The sequence below is a fragment of the Leopardus geoffroyi genome, chromosome C3 (assembly GCF_018350155.1).
Source record: "Leopardus geoffroyi isolate Oge1 chromosome C3, O.geoffroyi_Oge1_pat1.0, whole genome shotgun sequence".
In the NCBI taxonomy this organism is placed as follows: domain Eukaryota; kingdom Metazoa; phylum Chordata; class Mammalia; order Carnivora; family Felidae; genus Leopardus; species Leopardus geoffroyi.
Window position 1 is genome coordinate 60,104,782 of NC_059338.1, and position 18,881 is coordinate 60,123,662.

The window sequence follows — 18,881 nt, forward strand, 5'->3', positions numbered from 1 at the left end:
ACTCATTTTCTTTCTCTCTACAAATGTCAAACTCATCCAAGTATGTTTTGTTATACAAGTCTTATGCTTATTTTGTGATGATAAAGAGATTGTTTCTGAAACATATTAGGAATTATGGGGAGCCCAGAATTTTAGATTGTTGATTATTTAGAACACTTAAAGTTTTGTCAGGAATGTTCTTTCTCCTACTTTGCTTCACAGTAATAGTTTTTAAACAGTCTAGTTACTGAATTCTTAAGAAGGGTGAGTGAAAGAGTTGGCAGTTTTAAATGTACCTTTGAGAGAGCTGTTACTGGGTTACTCTTTAAAAAGAACCGTCTTGGTTGATGAATATGTAATGGGGACTGTCAGCTCCAGATCTAAGTGGAAGGCAATTCTCGAAAGCCCCGGATGCTGGAAGAGGGGAATACTGGTAACAAGTGTCATGGGATTTTGTAACAGAGGTGATCAATCTAAGAATGTTAGAACTAAGTGGATTTCTTAAATCTACCTGCCCAATGACTTTATAGCCTTGAGTAGCTACTCAGAAACCAGCTTACTTATCATGTGCAGCAAACATGCCATTTTGTTTTACTCAACACTTAGTGTCATCTCTCATGCTTCTCTTTATTCTCTCCTAACTATGGCTGCTTTGTTTTTTCTCTTTCTTATTTGTCTTCTCCTTAACTTTTATTTTTCTTTTCTCTTAGTTCTCTTTGATTTTACCTTTGTTTTGCAATGCAGTTATTCTATACACATCTTTTTCATCTTAAAATCTTGACATTCTAGAATTCCTATGCCTCATTTTATGATTCTGAAGAGAGTGCTTTTTGCCACAACTTTCCCTTAGATGTTGTAACACACTGATTCAAAGAAATAAGAAGTGTAGTGGAAGGGAGGGGGTGGGAGAATGAATTCAATTCAGGTGTTATTTATTTATTTATTGACTGACAAACATAGCTTTACTTTTAAAAAATATATAATTTATTGTCAAATTGGCTAACATACAGTGTGTGCAGTGTGCTCTTGATTTGGGGCAGGATCCCCATGGTTCATCGCTTACATACAACACACATCTCGACAGAAGGAAACTGAAAGTTTGGGAGGAGGAGGATTGAGGAAAATGACTGAGCTGTCTTTCTAGTTCATTGTTCTGGTAAAATGTCTGCATTCTTTACCACCAGAACCCAGAAATTTGCTTTTTTGGGCAGGTCACCAGGTCTAGAGCTATAGGGAAAAAGGCAGGAAACACTGTATGTATTTCTAATGCAATGAACTGTTGGTGTTCCATTGGGTTCTCCCTGCACTATCAGAATAGGAAGAAGAGAAAGAAAAGCATTTTCCATCAAAACAAAGCCCCAGGATTTTATCTAGAGTTCGTTGAGTTTGGGGATTTGTAGGTAACTAAAAACAAAAGCGTTCCAGCATTTGTATTTGCTTTATATTAACTGCTGATTGGCTTTGTTTTTAGGACCCTTATTCAAAATTGGCTAACTCTGGTGTTAAGTTCAGAGTAGAGATTTGTCAGGATAAGAAAGAAGAATCCATTTTTTATTACTTGAAGAAAATACAATACTTGTCTGGGAAAATGCTTGCATTTTAAGGCCACTTGTTAATGTTCTATTGCCGCAGTGACATCTGTCGGTGACTGCTTCCTGCTCGTCTCAATGATTTTTGTTTTGAAAGATACATTCCTAGCTGAGGTGCAGGAAGTAGCTAAAGGCAAAGTGATATCTATGTTGCCCCTTTTAAGATTCTTACTCCCCTTTTTCCTTTCCCAATATACCTCCTTTCATGGTTTGATCATTCTTTTGATCACTTCTTCCATTCACTCCTATAATTACTGGGCAAATACTTTGAGCCCCTACTGTGTGCCAGGCAGTATTCTAGATGCCAGGGACAATAGAGGGAAAAATGACAAAAATCCCTGCCTTCACAGAGCTTATATTCTAGTGGAGTAAGAGAGATAATAATTAGGAGGCAAACAAGTGAATTATGTAGTATATTATGTGATGTTCCATGTTAAAGAAAGTAAGAGACAGAATGAAAAGTGCTACAGTGGGTCAGATCACCACTAGGTTGATCATCACTAGATTGCTAGGAAGGCTGGAACAAAGCCCTAGGGAAAGAGCAAGGCAAGGGAGACATGCAGATGTCCCACTATCGCAGAGACCCTGTGGAGGGAGTATGGCAGCATGTTAAAGAGCAGCAAGAAGACTGTTGTGGCCACGGGAGCAGGTAGGGAAAGGCAGAGGTGGTCAGAGAGGTCAGGGACTGTGGACAAGTGAAAGAAGGCCAAGAGCCTGTACAGATCCTGTGCTTTAATTTCAGTGAAATGGAAACTTTCAATGTAGTCTATCAATATGTTATAAAATTTAATAATAAGCCCTTTTTTATTTTTCTAGAGCATTGTCACATGTATCAACTAGAGTGCTGCTAAATTAGGAATGTCTAAATTATCCTCAAGAGTGACTGCTATTTCTTGTCAGGAGTCTGATCCGCATGCTAGCTGTGGTTGGGGAGACATATGACAGGAGAGAAACTCTAGTCTTCCAGCTTCCCACCAATTGCTTATATTATGTGTCTCTGATTTTTCAACTGTAAGCTGTCGATGATGGACACAATGAGTTGTTTTCAGACTCTACTCCATGGAGCACTGGGGATTTCTGAAGGTCCTTTTGTTTTTATTTTTTGTTTTACAATGTTCATGCAAGGTTCACTTAGAAGAAATTGTCCCTTAGCTTGAAAAGTAATCCTGGAATTTGTTTTCCCTTAGGTTTCCCAGCATGAATTTACAGTCTCATAGACTCTTAAATGACAAATAAAGGAACAAAATCCTTTCAGAATCCTTTATTACTCGATGGTAGTACTCATGATCTCTTATTGAAATTAGAAGGTAGGGGGCACCTTTGTGGCCCAGTGGGCTTGAGCGTCCAACTCTTAATTTCAGCTCAGGTCAGGTAACGATCCCAGGGTTGTGGGATTGAACTCCATGTCGGGCTTCGTGCTGAATGTGGAGCCTGCTTAGGATTCTCCACCCCCCCCCCCCCGTCCCTCTCTCGTGTGCTCTCTCTCTCTCTAAAATAAGAAAAAAAAAGAAATTAGAAGGAAGGTTGTCAATAGATAAGACAACTGAATCCCATCCTTCAAGATTGATGAGTTCTATCATTGTACAGACTTGAGCTAAGTAAATAATATAAGTGAATGTTTCAACAGGTATTACCTAGCACAAAATAGACGCTAGCAGTTGAGAAAAATAATTATGATTGGTGTGTTGAAGAAGGGCATGAGGCTATTCTAATTTAAAAAATAATGACGTGAGCATTAGTCATTATCTGTGTTATATATGCTGAAAAGTAGTCATGTCTTTATAATACAGAAGTATAATTGGAAGATAAACTGGATGTTTTTGGTACTTCTGGTTAAAGATATGTTTTAGTTAGTTTTGTTTTCTGATTGAGGAATTGGGAAATTTCTTCTTTAAGATACTGACTCTTTTTCTTTTTCAAACCAGAATCTCAGTCTGCTGTTTTGGAAACTCCAAAAAAATGTTCAGATGCTGTTCAGCAGGTAAGAAGATCTTTTTTTTTAAATTTACTCATTTAAATTTAAGTTAGTTAACATATAATGTAGTATTGGTTTCAGGAGTAGAAGCCAGTGCTTCATCACTTACATAAAACACCCACTGCTCATACCCAACAAGTGCCCTCCTTACTACCCATCACCCCTTTAGCCTATTCTCCTACCCATCTCCTCTCCAACTACCCTGTTTGTTATCTATATTAAAGAGTCTCTTATGGTTTGTCTCACTCTCTTTTTTATCTTATTTTTCTTTCCCTTCCCCTATTTATCTGTTTTGTTTCCTAAATTCCACATGAGTGGAATGATATGGTATTTGTCTTTCTCTGACTTGTTTCACTTAGCATAATACCCTCTATTTCCATCCACGCTGTTGCAAATGCAAGATTTCATTCTTTTTGGATCACTGAGTAATATTCCAGTGTGTGTGTGTGTGTGTGTGTGTGTGTGTGTGTGTGTGTGCGCCACATATTCTTTATCCATTCATCAGTCAATGGACATTTGGGCTTTCTCCATAATTTGGCTATTGCTGAAAGAGCTGCCATAAACATTGGCATGCGTGTGTCCCTTTGAATCAGCATTTTTGTGTCCTTTGGGTAAATACTTAGTAGTGCAATTGCTGGGTCATAGGGTAGTTCTATTTTTAATTTTTTGAGGAAACTTCATGTTTTCCAGAGTGGCTGCACCAGTTTGCATTCCAACCAACATTGCAAAAGGATTCTCCTTACATCACATCCTCTCTGACATCTGTTGTTACCTGAGTTGTTAATGTTAGCCATTCTGACAGGTGGTATCTCACTGTGGTTTTGATTTGTATTTCCCTGATGATGAGTGATGTTGAGTATCTTTTCTTTTTTTGTAATATATGAAATTTATTGTCAAATTGGTTTCCATACAACACCCAGTGATCATCCCAAAAGATGCCCTCTTCAATGCCCATCACCTACACTTCCCTCCCTCCCACCCCCATCAACCCTCAGTTTGTTCTCAGTTTTTAAAAGTCTCTTATGCTTTCGCTCTCTCCCACTCTAACCTCTTTTTTTTTTCCTTCCCCTCCCCCAAGGGTTTCTGTTAAGTTTCTCAGGATCCACATAAGAGTGAAACCATATGGCATCTGTCTTTCTCTGTATGACTTATTTCACTTAGCATCACACTCTCCAGTTCCATCCACATTGCTACAAAGGGCCATATTTCATTCTTTCTCATTGCCATGTAGTACTCCATTGTGTATATAAACCACAATTTCTTTTTCCATTCATCAGTTGATGGACATTTAGGCTCTTTCCATAATTTGGCTATTGTTGACAGTGCTGCTATAAACATTGGGGTACAAGTGCCCCTATGCATCAGTACTCCTGTATCCCTTGGGTAAATTCCTAGCAGTGCTACTGCTGGGTCATAGGGTAGATCTATTTTTAATTTTTGAGGAACCTCCACACTGTTTTCCAGAGTGGCTGCACCAGTTTGCATTCCCACCAACAGTGCAAGAGGGTTCCCATTTCTCCACATCCTCTCCAGCACCTGTAGTCTCCTGATTTGTTCATTTTGGCCACTCTGACTGGCGTGAGGTGATATCTGAGTGTGGTTTTGATTTGTATTTCCCTGATGAGGGGTGATGAGCATCTTTTCACGTGCCTGTTGACCATCTGGATGTCTTCTTTAGAGAAGTGTCTATTCATGTTTTCTGCCCATTTCTTCACTGGGTTATTTGTTTTTCGGGTGTGGAGTTTGGTGAGCTCTTTATAGATTTTGGACACTAGCCCTTTGTCCGATATGTCATTTGCAAATATCTTTCCCATTCCGTTGGCTGCCTTTTACTTTTGTTGATTGTTTCCTTTGCTGTGCAGAAGCTTTTTACCTTCATGAGGTCCCAATAGTTCGTTTTTGCTTTTAATTTCCTTGCCTTTGGGGATTTGTCGAGTAAGAAATTGCTGCGGCTGAGGTCAGAGAGGTGTTTTCCTGCTTTCTCCGCTAGAGTTTTGATGATTTCCTGTCTCACATTCAGGTCCTTTATCCATTTTGAGTTTATTTTTGTGAATGGTGTGAGAAAGTGGTCTAGTTTCAATCTTCTGCATGTTGCTGTCCAGTTCTCCCAGAACCATTTGTTAAAGAGACTTTTTTCCATTGGATGTTCTTTCCTGCTTTGTCAAAGATGAGTTGGCCATACGTTTGTGGGTCTAGTTCTGGGGTTTCTATTCTATTCCATTGGTCTATGTGTCTGTTTCTGTGCCAATACCATGCTGTCTTGATGATTACAGCTTTGTAGTAGAGGCTAACGTCTGGGATTGTGATGCCTCCTAATTTGGTCTTCTTCAAAATAACTTTGGCTATTCAGGGCCTTTTGTGGTTCCATATAAATTTTAGGATTGTTTGTTCTAGCTTCGAGAAGAATGCTGGTGCAATTTTGATTGGGATTGCATTGAATGTGTAAATAGCTTTGGGTAGTATTGACATTTTAACAATATTTATTCTTCCAACCCATGAGCACGGAATGTTTTTCCATTTCTTTATATCTTCTTCAATTTCCTTCATAAGCTTTCTATAGTTTTCAGCATACAGATCTTTTACATCTTTGGTTAGATTTATTCTTAGGTATATTATGCTTCTTGGTGCAATTGTGAATGGGATCAGTTTCTTTATTTGTCTTTCTGTTGCTTCATTATTAGTGTATAAGAATGCAACTGATTTCCGTACATTGATTTTGTATCCTTTGACTTTGCTGAATTCATGTATCAGTTCTAGCAGACTTCTGGTGGAGTCTATTGGATTTTCCATGTATAATATCATGTCATCTGCAAAAAGTGAAAGCTTGATTTCATCATTGCCAATTTTGATGCCTTTGATTTTCTTTTGTTGTCTGATTGCTGATGCTAGCACTTCCAACACTATGTTAAACAACAGCTGGTGAGAGTGGACATCCCTGTCATGTTCCTGATCTCAGGGGGAAAGCTCTCAGTTTTTCCCCATTGAGGATGATGTTAGCTGTGGGCTTTTCATAAATGGCTTTTATGATGTTTAAGTATGTTCATTCTATCCCGACTTTCTCGAGGGTTTTTATTAAGAAAGGATGCTGAATTTTGTCAAATGCTTTTTCTGCATTGATTAACAGGATCATATGGTTCTTTTCTTTTATTAATGTGATGTATCACGTTGATTGATTTGCAAATGGTGAACCGGCCCTGCATCCCAGGAATCAATCCCACTTGATCATGGTGAATAATTCCTTTTATAAGGTGTTGAATTCGATTTGCTAGTATCTTATTGAGAATTTTTGCATCCATATTCATCAGGGATATTGGCCTGTAGTTCTCTTTTTTTTGCTGGGTCTCTGTCTGGTTTAGGAATAAAGTAATGCTGGCTTCATAGAATGAGTCTGGAAGTTTTCCTTCCCTTTCTATTTTTTGGAATAGCTTGAGAAGGATAAGTATTATCTCTGCTTTAAATGTCCGGTAGAATTCCCCAGGGAAGCCATCTGGTCCTTGACTCTTATTTGTTGGGAGATTTTTGATAACTGATTCAATTTCTTTGCTGGTTATGGGTCTGTTCAAGCTTTCTATTTCCTCCTGATTGAGTTTTGGAAGCGTGTGGGTGTTTAGGAATTTGTCCATTTCTTCTAGGTTTTCCAGTTTGTTGGCATATAATTTTTCATAGTATTCCCTGATAATTGCTTGTATCTCTGAGGGATTGGTTGTAATAATTCCATTTTCATTCATGATTTTATCTATTTGGGTCATCTCCCTTTTCTTTTTGAGAAGCCTGGCTAGAGGCTTATCAATTTTGTTTATTTTTTCAAAAAACCAACTCTTGGTTTCATTGATCTGCTCTACAGTTTTTTTAGATTCTATATTGTTTATTTCTGCTCTGATCTTTATTATTTCTCTTCCTCTGCTGGGTTTAGGCTATCTTTGCTGTTCTGCTTCTATTTCCTTTAGGTGTGCTGTTAGATTTTGTATTTGGGATTTTTCTTGTTTCTTGAGATAGGCCTGGATTGCAATGTATTTTCCTCTCAGGACTGCCTTCGCTGCATCCCAAAGTGTTTGGATTGTTGTATTTTCATTTTCATTTGTTTCCATATATTTTTAAAAAAAAAATTTTTAACGTTTATTCATTTTAGAGACAGAGAGAGACAGAGCATGAATGGAGGAAGGTCAGAGAGAGGGGAAGACATAGAATCTGAAACAGGCTCCAGGCTCTGAGCTGTCAGCACAGAGCCCGACGCGGGGCTCGAACTCACGGACCACGAGATCATGACCTGAGCCGAAGTTGGTCACCCAACCGAGCCACCCAGGCGCCCCCCCCCCATATTTTTTAATATCTTCTCTAATTGACTGGTTGACCCATTCATTCTTTAGTAGGGTGTTCTTTAACCTCCATGCTTTTGGAGGTTTTCCAGGCTTTTTCCTGTGGTTGGTTTCAAGCTTCATATCATTGTGGTCCGAAAGTATGCATGGTATGATCTCAATTCTTGTATATTTATGAAGGGCTGTTTTGTGACCCAGTATGTGATTTATCTTGGAGGATGTTCCATGTGCACTTGAGAAAAAAGTATATTCTGTTGCTTTGGGATGCAGAGTTCTAAATATATCTGTCAAGTCCATCTAATCCAATGTATCATTCAGGGCCCTTGTTTCTTTATTAACCATGTGTCTTGATGATCTATCCATTGTTGTAAGTGGGGTATTAAAGTCCCCTGCAATTACCACATTCTCATCGATAAGGTTGCTTATGTTTGTGAGTAATTGTTTTATATATTTGGGGTTCCCATGTTCGGTGCATAGACATTTATAATTGTTAGTTCTTCTTGATGGATAGAGCCTGTAATTATTATATAATGCCCTTCTTTATCTCTTGTTACAGCCTTTAATTTAAAGTCTAGTTTGTCTGATATAAGTATGGCTACTCCAGCTCTCTTTTGACTTCCAGTAGCATGATAAATAGTTCTCCATCCCCTCACTTTCAATCTGAAAGTGTCCTCAGGTCTAAAATGTGTCTCTTGTAGACAGCAAATAGATGGACCTTGTTTTTTTTATCCATTCTGATACCCTATGTCTTTTGGTTGGCGCATTTAGTCCATTTACATTCAGTGTTATTATAGAAAGATATGGGTTTAGAGTCATTGTGATGCCTGTAGGTTTCATGCTTGTAGTGATGTCTCTGGTACTTTGCCTTACGGGATCCCCCTTAGGATCTCTTCTAAGGCTGGTTTAGTGGTGATGAATTCCTTCAGTTTTTGTTTGGGAAGACCTTTATTGTGGAGTATCTTTTCATGTGTCTGTTAGCCATCTGGATGTCTTCTTTGGAAAAGTGTCTATTCATGTCTTTTGTCCATTTCTTCACTGGAATATTTGTTTTTTGGGGTGTTGAATTTGGTAAGTTCTTTATACATATTTGATACTAACCCTTTATTCAATATGTTATTTGCAAATATCTTCTCCCATTCTATTGGTTGCCTTTTCGTTTTGTTGATTGTTTCCTTCGCTGTGCAGAAGAAGCTTTTTATCTTGATGAGGTCCCAGTAGTTTATATTTGCTTTTGTTTCCCATACCTCCAGAGTCACGTCTAGTAAGAAGTTACTGCAGCAAGGTCAAAGAGGTTTCGCCTGTTTTCTCCTGTAGGATTTTGATGGTTTCCTATCTCACATTTAGGTCTTTCGTCCATTTTGAGTTTATTTTTGTGTATGGTATAAGAAACTGTCCAGTTTCATTCTTCTGCATGTTGCTGTCCATTTATTCCAGCACCATTTATTGAAGAGACTGTTTTTTTCCCATTGGATACTCTTTCCTGCTTTGTCAAAGATTAGTTGAACGTACATTTGTGGGTCCATTTCTGGCTTCTCTATTTTGTTCCATTTATTTATATGAAGTAAGAAGATCTTATTAGGATGTTGAATCCTACTCCCTTTCTTTCTTACTTTCTCTCTTACTTGTCTTAAAATTGTGACAGGTTCTGATTTTCTTTTTCATGTGCCAGCTAGCTGAGGCCATCCTTATTTCTCTGTCTTCAGGGAAATATAATCATGTGGAAGGGGATGTTGTCTTCCATTTAGGCTTTGAAAAAAAAATCAACCTTGAAGTGGAACGGAGTACAAGCTTTTTAGAAGCTGCATCATTCTGTATCTAGCCAAAGAGTTGGGCCTGACAGAAGTTGGGTCCAGCAGGACAGTTTCCATTCCAGATGTCACATGGAGATATGCCTGGCTGAACTAATAGTTACATGGATGCGAGTTTGAAGAACTCGCCAGAGGTTTTCTAAAGTCAAATCATATTTTTAAGTTACTTTGGTGGGTGAAACATTAGTGAGTGCCTGTTTAATTCCCACAGAAACCGTTTTTCTTTTACTAAAGAAGCCAAATTTTGTTTTTGTTTTTTGAAATCAAAACACTATTAAAGAAAAAAAGACTGCAAGAAAGGAAACATATAGAATAGTAATTGTAGATAGCAATTGCTCTTTTGGATACAAAACCAGTTTTTAAAAATGTATTTATACTTTCTTCCAACTAGTCTTTTGAAAATAACTGAGTACTAGATATTATCAGTAAGAAGACTCTATCCTCCAGCACAGCCTAGTGGAAGGTGAGAAGATTCTCATCCAGGTTCAAGGCCCAGTTCTGTTTCTGGTTAGTGTGTAACAACGTACTAGGATTTCTGGGACATGGTGTTTTTCTGTGTCAAATTAAAGAATTTGATGATTTTTGAGAGCTTTTCCAAGTTAAAACTGACATCCCTTTTGAAAAGCAGCGTCTGAATCATACATGAAGGTTGTGCTCCCTCTGGAGGAGCAATGAGAACATAACAATGTTCAAGAACTACAATTTACTCATGCTTTAAAAAAATACAGCTATGAAGTTACTACAATATTATTGAGACCTACAGTGTACTTTTCATTCCTGTGACTTACTTATTATTATTTATTTTATTTGTACCTCTTAATCCCCTTCACCTATTTTACCTATCTGAAACTAATATGTCAACTATACTTCAACTAAACAAATAGTAATAATTAAAAAATGTAGCTACATTGGCCATTGGTGTAAGACTAAAGATACTCTTTTTTTCTTTTTAAGTTTGTAATGTTATTTATGTTTGAAAGAGAGAGACAGAGTATGAGCTGGGGAGGGGCAGAGAGAGAGGGAGACACAGAATCTGAAGCAGGCTCCAGGCTCTGAGCAGTCAGCACAGAGCCTGACATGGGGCTCAAACTCACAGACCATGAGATCAAGACCTGAGCTGAAGTCAGATGCTTAACTGACTGAGCCGCCCAGGTGCTCCAAGACTAATGATACTCTTAAGGATAGTGTCACAAAACATGTTTTTTCAGCTTTTTGTCAGAGCAGAGACCTACACAAGGCCAGGGCTTTTGGAGAGGGATGGTGTTCTGAGCTGGTGGTTATTTAATAAATTGTGTAATGATTAGCCAACAGTGATTGAGATGAAGAAAGATAAAAAGAGGCAGAGAAATAAATTCAAAAATAATTAAGAAAAATAGTGCCCTGAAAATATCCTCTCATTTTCTACAGCTTCTTTTATTTTTTATTTTTTATTTTTTTGAGGCATGACTAAGTTGTAATCTGATAATATGTTAGATTTTTCTAAATTATTATTTCCAGGGCATATACTATTGAATTTTTATTACATATGATAATGCCAAAGAAAGCCTCAACAAAACATAATTTATACTATAAAAATGATAAACATGCGACATTGCTGTGTGTGTTAAGATTCAAGTATCAATTCATGTATGTAAAATTATAGTGATTTTTCTATTTTTCTTGCGCTGTGAACCATGGTAAAATATATTGTAAGAAGCAGGAAACCCAATGCACTGGGTGTTTTACAAATGCCCGATGTTACAGCTTTGGAAATTCAGGGGTGAAATAGATTAACTTAAATTTCATATCTGCTTTCCTTATTGCCAGTGAACTCTCTATAAGCCAGAAAATACAATAAATTAATTGAGAGGAAGCAGTATTTGGGAGAAACTGAGGTTAATTCCTCAAAAATGAATGTTTACTTTCTTTGCCATAAGTTTACTTATGGACTGGTTCTTTTCTTAGATAATATGTGTGTATTTCATAAGTGCTTAAAGTAAATGGTCATCAAAATGATACAAAAAACTAGAATTAATTACCAAGTAATATACATTTTTACTGCATTATCTTATGCAATTCTTAAAATAGTCCTTTAAAGTAACTATTTTAATTCATTTAACTGATAGAGAAAAAAGATGTTTATAGGAGTTAACTTACTTAGAGTCACAAATTGATAAAGGTTTAAGAGCCAGGATTTGAATATATAGGTCTGTTTGATTTTATACCTCATATTTGCTGCACTATGATAAAAATTATACTTTTACATGAGCAATTGCCCTATGGCTATTTAATACCATTTGTGCCAAAATCATGACATTGTTAGATAAGTTTATTTTAAGTTATTCTATTATATTTACAATATATCATTTATAAGAGTCAAATATCAAGATATGTTTCAAAGGCACATATAGAGGCTCCTTAGTTTCCCCATACATTTTTAAGTTTTGGTATAACTTTGGTGTGTTAAATTGTGCCACTTTTTTTTTTTTTTTTTTTTTTTTTTTTGCTAACTTCAGTATTTCACTACTCTTGTTTTTTAATTTTTTAAGAATGTTTATTTATTTTGAGAGAAAGAGCGTGAGCAGAGGAGAGGCAGAGAGAGGGAGAGAGAGAATCCCAAGCAGGCCCTGCACTGTCATCACAGAACATAATGCTGGCCTCAATCTCACAAACCATGACATCATGACCTGAGTCTATATATCCAGAGTCAGATGCTCAACTGACTGAGCCACCCAGGCGCCCCAGCGTTTCACAACTCTTAAAACAACAACAACAACAACAACACAACAAAAAACAGACAAAAAACACGAAAGAGCAACAACAACAAAAAAACCTTACAATTTTATTTTCATGTAAAGCACTTTGCTTTTTTCTACTTAGTCACTAGATGGCAGTTCTGTATCTCTGTATGTTACCCACTGCTGAAGGAAATGAGAGGTTTTAAGTCCGTTTGCTCTGTATGAATGATGATCTGAATAGGCTTTCTGGTCCATCCCAGGCTGCCTGAATTATTCTGTGGTTGTAACGCGAGATCACTAGGACTGCTTAGTCAGAGGCGTGGAGCAGGTTTGGAAAGCACCCTGTAAATTTTTCTTCAGATGTGAGTTCAGGCACCTGTTCTCTCAATCTGAGCACACTGGAATTTATTGAATTAATTTTGACTTTTACTCTCTTCCTATAGTTAATAATTCTGAGAGCTCCATTTCCCTGGGAAAAAAACCCCCACATAACTCATAAAGCCTTTTCTCAGCTAAAAGGAGGTGAAGGCTGTGGTGTTGCCCAAGAGTTGATGCTTAAAGCAAATACAGCTGGTACTCATGTAAAAAAAACAAAACAAAACTATAGCTTTCTCCCTGAGTGCTTTTATTGATGGCCCTATGGAATTAGAGAAAGTTTTCAAATAAAACTGCATTCTTTAGGACCTCATTTATTGATATTTATTTTTAAGAGATATGCTCTGAAAATCTGTCTAAAGTATTATTTCATAAAACTGAAATAAGACTGTCTTTCCATTCTGTTTTATATTCTTTAGTATTTGAAATACTATTTAAACTATAAACTCTTTTATATTCTAAAATAGATAATTATAATCTCTAAAAAATGTTCTTGTATGAAAGATCAATTTATGATACCAAAACTGGTTACCACCCAATTTTTGACTTATTTTTTCCTTCTGAAATTACAGTCAACCCTTGAACTACATGGGTTTGAATTGTGCAGGCTCATTTATATGTGGATTTGGTTCCCATAAATATAGTACTGTAAATGTATTATCTTTTCTTTATGATTTTCCTAATAATATTTTTTTCTAGCTTACTTTATTGTAATAATGTAGTATGCAAAGCATATAACATACAAAATATGTGTTAATTGACTGTTTATGTTATCACTAAGGCTTCCAGTCAGCAGGTTTTGGGGGAGTCAAAGTAATACACGGATTTTTACCGTGTGGGGGTTTGGTGCCTCTAACTCTGGTGCTGTTAAAGGGTCAACTGAACGTATAAAATTGTGTTTTGAAACATCTTCCTGAAACTCATCACATCTTTCTAATGCAAATGGGCTAGTTTAAAGGTAAATAGAATACAATTTGATCTTTAAAAATTCTAGCTTTGGGTAATAATTGATAATATCAGGCAACTCAAAGTTAAGTCTCTCTACTCATTAAAATTTTTATTAATAGTGAATAGCCATGTCTCTTACAAAGTCCTGGAAAATAAAAAGAAATTAAATAGTATCAGCACTCTCTTACCCTTTATGTTGTATGGTTTATATGCAAACAAATTGTCAAAAGTCAGAAAAATGCTCTGACTTGAGAAAACCAGCAAAATCCTATTTCAGTCCATTTTCAATTCCTTTGAAATTGGCTTAAAACTCTTTTCTTAGGTTCCTGCTCTGATCAGTGTTCCTTGGTCCCCTCAGTGCCTAATTTGATTGCAAACTTATTTGAGGAATTAACTATTGTTTTCCATTGGTTCTCCTTAAAGTATCTGTTATAGTGCTCTTCTACAATAACAACTCAGTACAATTTATTATTTCAGAAACATCTTCATTTGGGAACAAATCAAGGAAAAAGATGTGAGTAATGTGAGGTAGCCTAGTTGATGGTTCTTGAGGGATTACTCACATGTGTCTTGGCTAGAAACATCTAGAGAGTAAAAGACGCATCGGTCAGATCAAAAGAAAGGTGTGGGTGAATGTGATTCTGAAAGGATAATGATGGAGACATAAACACAAGAAGCCACTTGAATTTTGTTGGGATGTATTACACATATCAAAGGGCTGGAAAAATTGTTTAATGTAAGTTCCTTCTAAACTCCAAGGCAAAAAGTAATATGAATTTCTATGGTTATTATCAACCCACAAAATCATGATTTAAAAGACAAGCAGAGGAAGAAAAATAGGGGTTAAAGGAGAGAGAGAAAGAGGTAGAGAGAGATGGTTGAGAGAGAGAGAGAGAGAGATGGTTGAGGGGAGAGAACATGGGTCATCTAGTCATCTGTGATGATAATTTTTGGGTGCTTGACACTTTGACCCAGTGGACCAGGGGAGGGGCAAGGTGGAAGGTGGTTGGGACTGACTGGAAGAGATGCAGGACAGCCTGGGGGTGGAGGCACTGGCATTGAAAATGGGTAACATTTGGGCAAGATGTGAAGGGGAAGAAAGGATTTTTCTGGAAAATATATTTTCATTTTGTGGAAACTCCCAACTAGCTCAGAGAAAAATTTAGACATTTTAACTTTAGAAAGAAAAACAGAAACTGTTCTATTAATTTTAAGAATGAAAAGCAGTTAGCATCTGGAAAATGGTTAAAATTTAAGATGAGAATGTGAGGAATGAATTAGATATCACACTTTGTTTTCACTTTTCTCTAGGGCAGTAGGGCTCAGGGGTGAAATGAGGTTGTATCTTTGCTTTGTTGAGTGTTAGATGGTATAAAGCTCGTTTGTTGGACAACATGGTTGATATCCTATGGAGAATGGCAAATAGGTCAAGCAGCTCATCTGAAAGAATAGGTGAGCCCATAAAGTTCTTAGCTTATAAAGGTTGCTTATCCTTTATCAGACATCTGTTGAAGTACTGTGTGCACGGTATTTGTGGTAGATATTGAAGGAAATGTAAACAGTTATAAGGTCCCAGGCTCTTCCATATACATGAAATGATTTGCAAGATGTAATATGATTCTGCCAAGGTGTTTGGTATATATTGTATTACAGAACTAAAACAATAAAAAGGAATATTTTTGGGGAATTATCATTAAGGACAGCTTCTTAGGAAGGGTGAAACTTAGATCAAGTCCTGAAAGTGATAGTTTTTGAACAGATGGAGGGAAGGAGAGTAAGAATTTCAGATGAGAAAAGAGAATAAAGGCACAAAAGTGAAAGTGAATGTGGCATTTTGTCAGGGGATGGGGTTTGTGGGGCAGGATATGACACGCACCAGATGACCAGGTGATGTAAGAGGTGACTCAGTGTCTTCCTCAAGCAACCAGCTTTGCTTTTCCACCTCCTGGGCCTCTTTTGCCAGGGGCCTGGTTCTTATCTGGATTGTTGTGACAGTCCCCAACAGGGTTCTGTGCTTCCACTCTGAATCCTTTCCAATCTTTCCTCCACAAGGCCTTGAGTTATCTTTCTCAAATCCACATTCACTTATATCTGATATCCGCTGACACTCATTCAGTGACTGCTCCTAACATCTGAGAAAAAAAATCAGACTCTCGAGACTGCATGACAGGCTTTTCCTTACCATTCTCTGTCTTTGGATTTACCACCCACTATTTCCTACATTTTGTTTGTTCCAGCCTTAAAAAATACCCTCGTTTTCTGAAAAATAGTCTAGTTTAGGATCCTTCATATCTGTCTTTTTATGTTTCTTTTATATTCCTAACCTCCCCCGCCTTTAAAATCTACTTAATTTCTATTTATTTGTTCATCTAAACTCATGTTAAACTTTATTTCCACTTAGACACTTTCCAAGACTTCAATCTAGAGAGTCATTTTGGCATCCCTACTCTGGGACCCACATACCTGTCTTCTTTTTCCATAATGGTTGACTTACGCGTGTCTCATAGACAGTTGAGCTCCCTAAAGCTAAGACTGTCCTTATTCTTTGTCTTTCCTCTATCAAACATAGCACCCGGCATTTTTTAGGAGCTCAGAAAATATTTGATGAATAGCTAAATAGTAGGAGACCACACTGACTAGAGCGGAGGGTGCTTATTGGCAAATGGTAGAAAATTTGCCTCTGTTCATACATAGTGGTTGAAGATGTGGGCTTTGGGTCAGTTTCCTTGGGCACAAATACCAGTTATTCTTTTAACTTGCAAACCTAAGCAAAGTATTTTGCTGTGCCTTAGTCTCTGTGCCTTAGTCCCCTCATCTTTAAACTTCTATCTCATAGGGGTTTTATGACATTTAGATGCATTAATTTAAGTGCATTAACTTCAATGCATTAGTTTATGTGCTCCTGGCACTCAAAATATTAGCTGTTATTTTTTGTCATTATTGTTGTTATATCTGGTTTTGAAAGTTGCTTTCATAATTGAGTTGACTCTCATTATTCATGGCTTCTATATTTGCAGAATACGTATCTGCAATATCTGTGGCCCTAAAATCAATACTCACAGGGCTTTCATGTTCATTTGTAGACATGCATAAAGTGGTGAACAATTTGAGTTACCTTACATGCACTTGCCCCGCTCGGGTGGAATAACATGACACTCTGCCTTCTTGTTTCAGCTTGTGCTGCAAACAAGTATCCTTTTGCAATCTATTTAGTGCCATATATATATTTTTTTTGCCTCATTATGCTTTTTGTTGATATCACTGTTTAAAAAGCACCCCCCTCCCTGGGCATAGTGCTGCACCTCTGTCTAGTGTTCCCAAGCACAAGAAGGCTGTGACATGCCTCTCGGAGCCAAGAAGGAGGACCAGTTATTAAACTCTCAATATATCCGCATTGTCAGGTCAGGAGAATCTGAACTAAGGTACTTAGCTGATAAAAGGAAAAGTAGCAGCCAAAGTTGAAATAATGGATTTGGTAACCATAGCTAGGGTAAAAATTGACTATAGTTCTCAAAGTGTGGTCCCTGGACCAACAGCATCAGCATTACCTGGGAACTGATTAGAAATGCAAATTCCCAGGCCCTGCTCCAGACCTACTGAATTGGAGACTCTGGGGGTGGGTACTAGCAATTTGTGTTTTAATAGGTCTTCCATGTGATTCTGGTACACATTATGAGCCAATGACTTAGAAAAATGATTGAGAGCTACTACTGTGCCTAGATATTTCTTTGGAAAATAAATTCCTTAAATTTAAGGAAAATGTCAGGTGATCAAAACGCAATGATAGCTAACCAATCACGATATGGAAGTGAAGTATTGTTGGGAGAGAAAAACTTTGCAATAATCAGTATAGAGATGAAGACTAAAGATATAAAACTCTATGTGCTCTCCTCACATATACAGAGAGGATAGTGGGTTAAGAACAAAGTCTTGGGAGTTACTGTAGGTTTGGTACCCTACTCCCCCCCAAAAAAAATCCAAAGGAGGGAACAGAGAAAACAAAATGGAAGGGAGAGAGTATAAAATTATAGGCAATAAGAACAGGAGGGGCTACTGGGAGAGCAATTTTAGGAGAGCAACAGGGTTGAAAGGCAGTTCTACCACTCTGGCTAATCTTCTTCTTAATCCATCCCATTCAATTTCCTCCAAGCTTTGTTTTTTTAGGAAGTCTTTAATGTTAGAGATTAGTTGGGTTAAAGAAGAAGGTGGTGAGGAGGTGGAAAACTGAGTTGCGCTTTATATCCACAGACCATTAATGAAAATGAAACTATAACAAAAGTGTTTTTCTTCCTTGCACTATTTGGAACTATATTAGATTATGGTCCAGAATGTTGCCACAACTGCAGCTCAAATAACTGGAGAGAAAATTCAGAAGTTGTGGGGGAACCAAAAAAAGCAGGTTCTCTTTGCTATTTTTTTCCCTCATTTTTCCTGACCCCCTTTATCAACACATTTATTACTTCTACTTTGGTTATCACTAATGATGTTGACTTTAACCTTCTCATCGATCAAATTGTTAACTACTGCAATGAAGAGATGTTAAAAGGAATACAGCCAATTATGAGTTTTAACAAATCCCTCTCCCCTCTAACTCACATTTCTCATCTAAGCAATAAAGGGATTGGAAGAGATTTGTCATATCCATTCCAGTTCAACAATATTATAATTTCAATAGTTCATCTGTTTCATTGTAAGGATTCCAGAGGTGCCATTTTAGCTTTCTGTGTGAAGCTCTTCTTTTCCATGATATGTTCTGCTTTAAGAAGACCTAGGTAAGTTATTTTCTACTTATCATATGTTCTGATATTCCCTCCTTTCTTTAAATTCCTTTTCAAACTTGAAATTGATGGTAATTTATTTTTGTGCATTATCTTATCTCTTTAAAATCTGGATTTCTTTTTCTATAGAATCATGTATAGCATGTATTGGCTTATTGTAAAACTGGAATGCCATTGTTCGAAAACCTTAGAATGTTGTTTAGAATTTAGATCATGAAAGAGAATTTATATGCTTTTGTGAAGAGTAGGATTTATATTTTATAGATGTCTACAGGTGTCGTAACTTGCCAGTAACATAGCCTTAGAATTTAACAGACCTTGAAAATCTGAATGATAGAAAATAAATTACATATCTCGTATCAACATTTACAAAATAAATTATCACAGTGTTAACTT

General features: G+C 37.0%; 1 protein-coding gene across 1 annotated transcript in view; it reads left to right on the forward strand.

Moving 5' to 3' along the window:
• The window catches only part of FMN2 (formin 2), a 391,822-nt gene that overhangs the window by 112,674 nt on the left and 260,267 nt on the right, over positions 1 to 18,881 (forward strand). Inside the window, exon 4 of the mRNA XM_045453074.1 lies at positions 3,494 to 3,549. Coding sequence (XP_045309030.1) covers positions 3,494 to 3,549 — 56 coding nt within the window. The remainder of the gene's footprint in view (positions 1 to 3,493; positions 3,550 to 18,881) is intronic.